At 52.0% G+C, this 9,704-nt stretch overlaps 1 protein-coding gene across 2 annotated transcripts; it reads left to right on the forward strand.

Moving 5' to 3' along the window:
• Window positions 1–642: 642 nt before the first annotated feature.
• Set (SET nuclear proto-oncogene) lies at window positions 643–9,593 on the forward strand. 2 transcript variants are annotated; one of them, XM_021192552.2, is made up of 7 exons: window positions 643–893; window positions 7,023–7,080; window positions 7,580–7,826; window positions 7,914–8,027; window positions 8,563–8,733; window positions 8,821–8,967; window positions 9,373–9,593. In XM_021192552.2, the coding sequence occupies exons 1-7, from the start codon at window positions 785–787 to the stop codon at window positions 9,394–9,396; spliced, it is 870 nt and encodes a 289-aa protein (XP_021048211.1). In that variant the 5' UTR covers window positions 643–784; the 3' UTR covers window positions 9,397–9,593. The 2 variants fall into 2 exon arrangements, with proteins under 2 accessions (XP_021048211.1, XP_021048212.1); XM_021192553.2 differs by lacking the exon at window positions 643–893 and adding an exon at window positions 5,231–5,643.
• The last annotated feature ends 111 nt before the right edge of the window (window positions 9,594–9,704 follow it).

Below are 9,704 nucleotides of genomic sequence, written 5' to 3' on the forward strand. Positions count from 1 at the left end.
CCCAACTCCGGGAAGCAGAGGCAGGCAGAACTCTCAGACCAGCCTGGTCTATATACAAAATGAGTTGCAGGACAGCCAGGGCTACACAGAGAAACTGTCTTCAAAACAAAACAAGATACAGGCTGAGCCAGCGCATTTAACTTCTCTGACACAAACCTTTTCGAATAGATGTTATGAGTGAGCCAAATTTTCCCTCCCTTCCCCCACCGCGACTTTTGTAATTTTCGCCTGGGAATCCCTTTTTTTCCAACATTTATCTGTCGCTCCAAGTGGCGATCTGCAGGCTGGGAAGGAGTCTAGCCAAACACGAGTTGGGGGCTGGGATGAGTGAAAAGAATGTTCAAGGCTGAGGTGAATTAAGTCTCCGGGGACAGCAAACTAGGGGGTGAAGGGAAAGAGGAAGAACCCCTGATGGGGGCCGCGCAGGGTAAGACAGGGGTTTTGGGGGAGGGCAGGGCCACCAGCCACAGGCTTCCACGTGCAATCCGGGTTCAAAGGCAGCCCCGCGCTGCACCCGCAGGAGCCGCCCCCTCCTCCAACGCCGGGAAGCCCCCGCCGCGAGCAACTCAAAGAAGTTTCTGCTGATTGGAGGGAGGGCGAGGAGGCTGGGAGAAGGGGCGTGGGGGTGTGTGTCCCACTGTCATGTAAATATCCCCCGCGGGCAGGGCGGCTGCGAGGCCGACTTAAATCTCCCGCACCTGAGGCCGCCTCAGTTCCTGTGAGTTTCTTCCTGCTGTGAGCATCTGGGCTCTGGGCTCTATCTCCTGGCCACCTCCCTCGCGCTATGGCCCCGAAGCGGCAATCTGCGATCCTGCCTCAGCCCAAGAAACCCAGACCAGCTGCTACCCCGAAGCTGGAGGACAAGTCGGCCTCTCCCGGCCTGCCGAAGGGAGGTAAGTTCCTCCATTGCGTTCCCTTGGCGATCGACTCTGATTGGCTTTTTCTGCCCTCCCCATCCCACTGGACTTGAGACCCCCGCACAATCACTCGTGAAAGCTTTTGTCCCGGGGCGGCGGGGAATGAAGATGATGTGGGAAAAGGATCAGGAAGCGCGGACCTAGGAGACCCGAGCATAGGGGACTTCCTCCGGCCCGGGACACCACGTGGGACCCAGCTTGCGCTTCCCAGCCCCCAAACTCTCGAATGGGTCTTCCGTCTGGGTAAATGTAGCAGCTCGAGGCCTCCCCACCCCTCCAACCCCGAGTCCTGGAGATTCAAGCCCGCTCAGATCGTCTCCCTGTTGCTGAAGCCGCCGGCCCACAACTCTGGCCTGAATTACTGCCACCTCGTGTAGCTCCCAGCTTCCTTCTCCCATCCTGCCCGAGCAAAGGGCTAGTCACGTGGTTGTCTTCTACACTTAAGACCTAGCCTCCCGGTGGCCCTCCAGGTACAAACTAAGACTTCCGGTACCGGGGACCCTGCCCACCTGGTTCCCACCCACCTCCCCGGGTTTCCCAAGTGGGTGGCGTGGCCTAAAGGCCTGGAGCTGCATTTTCTCTCCTCCGAGCCTGGACACGGACTTGCCCTATGCCAGGAAACTCGGGTTTGAGACGGAGTGGGGGGAGTCGCTTTCCAGCTTCTCGCTCTGAGCCTAAGGACTCCTTATCTGAAGCGCTGCTGGCCGCACCCAGAATCGCCCCTTGCAAGCACTTTTCCTCGCTTTCCACTCAGATAGTGGTTTTCATGCCTGCACTTTTCGCCTCCTCTGTTGACCGCGAGAGTTGCGTTTCTTAGGCACAGCTTCGTGTCGTGGTGTGGTTTTCCCGCGTACCTTGGGTCTGGTACAGGGCAGAAAAGCAGAAGGAAAATGTGGATTTGATTTAAGTCTAGACTCCTTAGGCACCGAGGGGAGTCGGCACCTCTGTACTTCTGTGGACTTGCTTCGCTTTGTTGTGTCCCATTCTCTTACATTTCAAATGGCAGGCAAAGACCTGTCCTATGTCTCCAAGTGGTAAAGACAGGGTCTCGATATGACCCTCCTGGTACTCCGCCTTTAACATGCTGCGATTAAAGGCACCGCCACACCCAGAGTTTTCTTTCTTTTTTCTTTTCTTTCTTTCTTTCTTTCTTTCTTTCTTTCTTTCTTTCTTTCTTTCTTTTTTTTTTTTGTGGTTTTTTTCGAGACAGGGTTTCTGTGTATAGCCTTGGGTTTTTTTGTTGTTTTTATTTAGTTTTGGTTTTGGTTTTTCGAGACAGGGTTTCTCTGTGTAGTCCTGGCTGTCCTGGAACTCACTTTGTAGACCAGGCTGGCCTCGAACTCAGAAATCCGCCTGCCTCTGCCTCCCAAGTGCTGGGATTAAAGGCGTGCGCCACCACGCCCGGCTCTTTTTTTTTTTTTTTTTTTTTAAGGGAGGGTTTCATGTAGCTAATGCAGGCCTCCAATTTGCCGGTGAGGATGACCTTGAACTTTCTGATTCAGAGAGCTAGGATGGCTAACGCCATCGTGACGAAGGTTCTGGGTATGGAGCCCCGAACATGCTGTATGTACACTCGGCAAACACCATACCCTTTTCACACTGCTTGCTGAGACTTAAGGGTAAATGAATTGCAGTTGAAATGGGTGGTAAATCCTTTCCCTTTTGTTAGAAGCAAAGTGTGAGCGAACCTTTCTGGTGTTACACATTTAGTCCACTGGCAGAAATAGCTAAACCCCGAGAGATGGGAGGGTGCCACCATAGTCCTCCTAAATGTGCTCAGTGGACACTGGTTGACCTGCCAGGCACTGTAGCCAGCCACCTCTCCACACTGGTATGGAGAGTGCAGTGCTTGGTGGCTTTCTGGATGCACCCATGCCAGGGCCTCTCCCCTGGTTACAGGACCTCGTGCCTCTCTGCTTTGATTTCCCTTAGTATGCTCCTTGCATTCATCATGAAGTTCAGGGCCCAATCAGAGGAAGGCCCTGTGGGTCTTCTTTAGATGCATGCTGTGGTCACAGGCACCAACCCTTGGACCAGACGTTGTGGTTGAAAAAAACTTTCAGAGCAAGCTTCTTTCTACCTGGGAGTGGCCCATTAAGTCAGTGTATCTAGGCTTGTAGGTAAAAAAGGAAAGAGATTGGAAGAGCACATTTGGCCTTGCCAGGGACCTGGGTTTAGTCTCTAGTCCTGCCGGCTCCAGGAGGATCATCTTCTGGTCTTTGCACGTAGTACAGTTACATACATGCAGACAAAACACTCTTCCGGGTAAAAAGTAATTTTTAAAATGTTTGTATAATACAAAGAGAAAGAAACAGACATTCTTGGTGGGTTTTGTTTATTTCCCGCAGGTGTGTGTCAAGTCTTGATGTCAGTTCTGTCTCTTAAGCTACATTAAGACATTAAGGGGTTTGGGGAGTTAAGAGCAGAGGTTCAAGGCCGTCCTTGTCTAGTTTAGTTCCACTCCTCCACCCCCACCCCCAGAAAGAGAAAATAAGTGGATTATGCCGCTTCTTCTCTTGTAAAGTTCATTCAGTTGCGGGTGGAGCTGGCAGGGAGATGACTTTATCAGGCACTAGACCTGGGGGTCCATTCCCATTACTTAACTCAGTTTAGTTTACCTGTAAAATATACTTAGTATCTTGTCTTGGAAGAGTTTGAGGCAGGGGGCGTGGCTGAGTGATAAGGAACTTGCCTCTTAGGATCCAAGCCCTGTTTAGCCCCTAAGATTGTCTGTAAAAGTTACTTTGTATCTTATGAGGGTTACCAGGAAAATACAGCCAAATGTAGCAGAAGCCTACTGTAGTGGTGTGGGAGGGCTCACGCTAGCCTAGCGGTTTTTCTGCCGTTTTTCTTTTAGATACTGTTGCGCACTGTAGCCCAGGCTGGCCTCTGCCTCAGTCTAAGTCCTTACTTGCCTTGTTTTGTTTGTGGAATTTCTTTGCAACTGTGTGCCAGGACCTCACAGGACTATCAGGAACCATTCCTGGTGAAGGTATCACTTGAGTTTTAGCAAATGTTTATAGTTCTGCTTTTTCTCAGACCTCTTTAAGGAGCCTGTCCACAGTTGCCTGTGTTGGAGGTCTCTGGGCTTGGGAGCTGTGCTGGATAGAGGTCCTTAGAGGTTGTAGCCAGGTTTAAGCTTAGCGATTGCAACAGATGAACGCAATTCATTCACCGACTTGAGCATAAGGTGCACCAGGAAGGCTTAGCTGAATTTCCTGGAGTTGAGATGGAAACTTTCGCGAGCACATTGTATTCTCTCACCATGGACTGTATATGGTGTGTTTTACATTTATTGTCTACCCATCATGAATGTCTTGACACGTTGCTTTATGTATAAGAGCTGATAATAAAATGGGGATGCTGGAGAATATGCATAGTTAAAGCTCACGCGGTAGAGCACCCAGGTAGAGAGCTTTCTGGCTTTCCAGGACCACGTGTTGGGATCCAGGTCAACAGAGAACTATCTTTTCAAGTCCTGAAAGAAAATTCCTCCGACACAATGCTTAGAGGCTTTTTAATCTAAAGCTGTTTTTTTTACTGTTTTAGCCTTGGATGTTTAAGCGTTTCCCTCACGACTAAGATCAGGACACCTGTACGAAGTTGAGCAGAAGGACCTGTGGCAGAAAGGTCCTTACAGAGGACTTAACCTTTCCTGTGGTTCTTTTGAGTGTGAATATGTAACAGATTTTTAAAAATTCGGAACCGAGGGCAGAGACTTGACTTGGCCCATGCATACAACCGGGTCCTGTGTGTAGACTGGATAGATGAACTGCTTGAGCGTGGCTTTGCACAGCAGCCTAGAGTTTGAGTCCCCAACTTCTCCATCTAGAAAAAGATGAAGGTGCCCGGGTGCAGAACTCAGGCGCCTGACTGTAGCCAGGATACTCCTGAGGCCTGTACTTTTGAGGGGCTGCGCGCGCCCCCTCTCCGGAGCCCCCGGCCGCCCCGCTAAGGGAAGCCACTGAGCCACCACGTGATGCGCGGGTATTGGGGAACGGAGGCCACGCCTCTCAAGTCACCGCGCGGCGCGCGAATGTCCCGGGTCGGCTGGAGAAGGGGAGAGCGGGGGAGGGGAGCACCGCGCGGGGGCCGGACCATGCGTCGCTGAGCCGCTTCCTCCCGCCTCTCGTCCAGGCCCCTGTGTCCCCACCGCCGCCACCCGCCACGGCCCCGCCCCCTGGCCCGCGGCCGGGGCCAATCGCGGCGCGGCGCGAGCCTCTCCGGCCGGGGGTGGGACTTGCGCAGGCCTGGCGCGCCTGCGCTCTGCGGCCTGCCCCTCGCCGGGAAGAGGAGGAGGTGGCGGTGGAGGAGGTGGAGGAGGAGGAGGAGGCGGCTCGGGGCAATCGAGAAGCGAGCCGGAGCGCGGGGCGCGAGTCGAGGAGCCCAGCCGAGCCGCCGCCGCCGCCGCCTCCCCGCCTTCAGCGAGAGCCCCGGCCGGGGGCTCGCCACAACGCGCCCGGGCCCGCCTCGGCGTCAGGCCCCGCGGGCAGTGCCAGGCAGCCAGGGGGAGGGCAGGCAAGTGAGCGCCGGGAGGAGGCGGCCGGAGCGAGCGGGCGCCGCGCGTGTGGCGTGAGGGGAAGCCGCTGGCCGCCCCCTTGGCCGTCCCTTCGCTCCCCCTCCCCGCTCCCCGCCCCGACCGCGGAGGGCACCATGTCTGCGCCGACGGCCAAAGCCAGTAAAAAGGAGCTCAACTCCAATCACGACGGGGCCGACGAGACCTCAGGTGAGGACCGGGCGCGGCGGGGGCCCGGCCGCGCCGCCATCTTTCGGCCCGGCCCGCGGGGCTGCGGGGGGCGCGCGGGGGCCGCGGCGCCGGCGCCTTTTTGTGTGCGGCCCGGGACCGGGGGCCGGGGTGGCGCCGTGGCGGCGAGCGGTGCGGCCGAGGCGGGGGCGCTGCGGCCTGCGCGGCGGGCGGAGACCCCCCCTTCCCCCTCCCGCGCTCTCCTCCCCCTCCTCCCTCCCTCCCTCCCTCCCTCCCGAGAAGCCTCTCTTTATTGTGCTCCGCCATGATGCCTCGCTCCCATCAGCCGCCACCGCCGCCACATGGTGCGGCCGGACGCAGCCTTGCGGCCCGGCCTCTCGCGCCGCCCTGCTTCCCGCCCTGAGCCGGCGCTACCGCGGGACCGGGAACCAGGGTTTGGGGCGGGGTAGGGGCGCGGAGCCGGCGGGAGGATGCTCCAGGCGGCGCGGGTTGCACACCCCACGTGGGGCGGCCACACTCGGGCGCGCCGGGGGTGCGAGGCATCTGGCCCGGAGGCGGTGCGAGGCAGGGGCTTCAGGGGCCTCGAGGACGCCTAGCCCTCGCCTGGAGGGTCGTTTCGAGCCCAGGACAGCTGCAGACCCCGTGCTAGTTACCGGAAATGAGCCGCGCTATCGGGCCCCTTCACGCCCACTTGGCTTTGTAAAAGCCTTCACAGCCCTCCTCGGACAAAAGGGCACGAAATAGGAGCACACCCCCTGTTCTCTCTATGCCTCCTAGTTTTTAAGTAGGGTTTTCCCCGAAAGTGTTAAGAAATAACTGCACGGCCGTATATGATGACCAATCTCATCAAGAATGGGTTGAAGGAGTAAGGTCAGGTTGGAATCGGGTTTACATTCGAAGTCTGCAAAGATGACTGGGGAAGTTTGGTGACTAACTGGTTTTTGTCGGGTGTATGTTGAGAATCATAAATTGAGAGCGCTTTAATTTTTCTTAGAGCGGTTATAACAGTTGAATTTGTTTTATGGCCATGGATTAGTTTCCACACTAAGTTAGCAGCTGGCACCCTTTCTTACAATTGTATAATGTGATTAGTAATAAACATGAAGAATTTTAGAATGAGGCCAAACCTCTCGTTCACCTTTAATAGTGAAGGCCAATGATTGCACCTTTGTAATGAAACTCTTTAAGAAGTGTTCCCGGAGTGAAGCATTTTTCTGAGTAGCGGAGTAGATGCGTAATTTGTGAATGGTAGGGTAATGAGAAAGTAATTCTCAACTGCGTGCTCGAACACGTGGGGAGCATGCTTTGTGGGGAGTTTCACTGTTGGCAGTTCCCATCCTGGGATCAGGAAGAAGAGCTTGTAATTAGTGTTGAGTCTTATGTCCCCTTTTGTTTTGCAGAAAAAGAACAGCAAGAAGCAATTGAACATATTGATGAAGTACAAAATGAAATAGACAGGTAAAAAATATTATAGTTCATGTTATGGAAGTTCTCTGGAACTGATGTGGCATCAGATAGCTATAGGGAGGTTTTGGTGAACACTTGTGTTTCAGTCTGGTTAAAGTAATCATACCTCCACCTTCCCAGATGCAGAAGTACTGTAGGCTGGGGGTGCCTTCAGAGGTACAGAATTAGGCTGGCTGCTGCTGCCTGGTTTGTTAAGATGTTATAGCAACAATGTTGCTTGTTTCTTGATTAACCTTCACTTACACTTTCTGCTACTGGGGACACAATATAGCCTCCAAATACAGTATCTGAAATACAATGTTGCCAGTACTGGGGATGAGCTGAGTTAGCTCAGTGGTTTTGGTTGGCAGGGGATTGGGCTGTAGGGCAGCAGATACTCTGCTCCTAAGGGGGGAGAAAAATGCAACAGTGTTCCCAGCATGTGTTGGTTGGGTATTAGCCTTATCATTTTACCACCTTAGGTTTTGATTCTAGTCTTTATTTGTTTCAGACTTAATGAACAAGCCAGTGAGGAAATTTTGAAAGTAGAACAAAAATATAACAAACTCCGCCAACCATTTTTTCAGAAGAGGTCAGAATTGATCGCCAAAATCCCAAATTTCTGGGTAACAACATTTGTCAACCATCCACAAGTGTCTGCACTGCTTGGGGAGGAGGACGAGGAGGCTCTGCATTATTTGACCAGAGTTGAAGTGACAGAATTTGAAGACATTAAATCAGGTTACAGAATAGATTTTGTAAGTACCTAACCTCCTGCTTAGCACAAAGAGTATGTAATGGTATGAAAGCTGTTCATTGATTGCTCATCTTTTCATATTTTACAGTATTTTGATGAAAATCCTTACTTTGAAAATAAAGTTCTCTCCAAAGAATTTCATCTGAATGAGAGTGGTGACCCGTCTTCAAAATCCACTGAAATCAAATGGAAATCTGGAAAGGTATTTTGTATATCATGGCTTAGCTGAACTTATTTGATTTTGTTTTTCAAGACGGGGTTTCTCTGTATAGTTCTGGCTGTCCTGGAACTCACTCTGTAGACCAGGCTGGCCTTGAACTCAGAAATTCACCTGCCTCTGCCTCCTGAGTGCTGGGATTAAAGGTGTGCGCCACCACCGCCCAGCTTAGCTGGACTCCTGATTGGCACACAGTGCCTTAGATTCTGGGTAAAATATGCAGAGGAATCGGCGGTAGCAACATCACACACAGCATTTGTCTTTGTGCTGCAGTATCTGCTCAGGCTTTCATGCTCCATTTTTGGAGACATAGGTTTGGATTGGAGATTTAGGGTGGAAGTCATTTTATGAAGTCAGACAATTGATAGGTGTATTCCTATGAAAGCAATTTATAAGAGTTTACCAAATGCACATTTTATAATTCTTAGTAATATGAACTTCTTCACTGGACTTCGTGGTACTTTATGTGGGGTTGGGTATTATGGGGAGCAAATAAAGGGAGTGTTTATGTCTTCATTAGGATTTGACAAAACGCTCAAGTCAAACGCAGAATAAGGCCAGCAGGAAGAGGCAGCATGAGGAGCCAGAGAGCTTCTTTACCTGGTTTACTGACCACTCTGACGCGGGTGCTGACGAGTTAGGAGAGGTCATCAAGGANGACATTTGGCCAAATCCCTTGCAGTACTATCTGGTGAGTCAAGGCTCAGTGGCTTGAGGGAAGGGAGGTCATGTGTCCAACAGGATGGGTTCCTAACAGGACATTGCCTGGTGTTTGCAGGTTCCAGACATGGATGATGAGGAAGGAGAGGCAGAAGATGATGATGACGACGACGAAGAGGAGGAGGGCTTGGAAGATATTGATGAAGAAGGAGATGAAGATGAAGGTGAAGAGGATGATGATGAGGATGAAGGGGAGGAAGGAGAGGTAAGGAAGAAAGGAGAGTTATACCCAAGCCCTAGTGATTTATCAAATATAATAATAGGGAACTGGCTAAAATATTGGGACAATTGGGGGAATGGAGTGTTAACATCTTTTTTTTAAATGTAATTTTATATGTATGGGTGGTTAAGCCTACATGTCTCACTGCGTGTGTCGGGAGGTGTAGGATCTCATGGGTCTGAAGTTATGGGTGATTGTGAACCGCTGTGGGCTCTTGAGGACCTGATTCTTACTCTGGGAGCATGCTCTCCCTCCCCACCAGTGCTAACTTAATGAAGATTCCAGTTTGGGCCAGGAAGGCTGGTGTTTGATAGGCCGTCTTCGTCCAGGAGCTGGTGAAGGGCAGGACTCCATGGGCGCTGGAGGCTGACCGCTCCCTTCTTCTTTCAGGAGGATGAAGGCGAGGACGACTAGCACAGAAGATTGATGGATTCCAACCTTCTTTTTTATTTTCTTTTTCTTTTTAATTTTCCCCAGTCCCTGGGAGCAAGTTGCAGCCCTCCCTCCCTGTCCCCTGTGCTCAGTCGCCCTCTTTAGAGGTCTCAACTTCATGGTTCTCAATTAATTTGGGGGAAAATATCTTGAGCAAAATACAACAGGAAAAGAATCTCCGTTTCTGTTCTAAATTCATTTTTTATCCTTTCTTGTCTCAAATTTGTGGATTCAATATCACCACCACCATGCTCTGTGGGAAAAAAGAAAAGCTCTCCAGTTCCCTTGGC

Source organism: Mus pahari, chromosome 3 (genome assembly GCF_900095145.1).
Source record: "Mus pahari chromosome 3, PAHARI_EIJ_v1.1, whole genome shotgun sequence".
Lineage (NCBI taxonomy): Eukaryota > Metazoa > Chordata > Mammalia > Rodentia > Muridae > Mus > Mus pahari.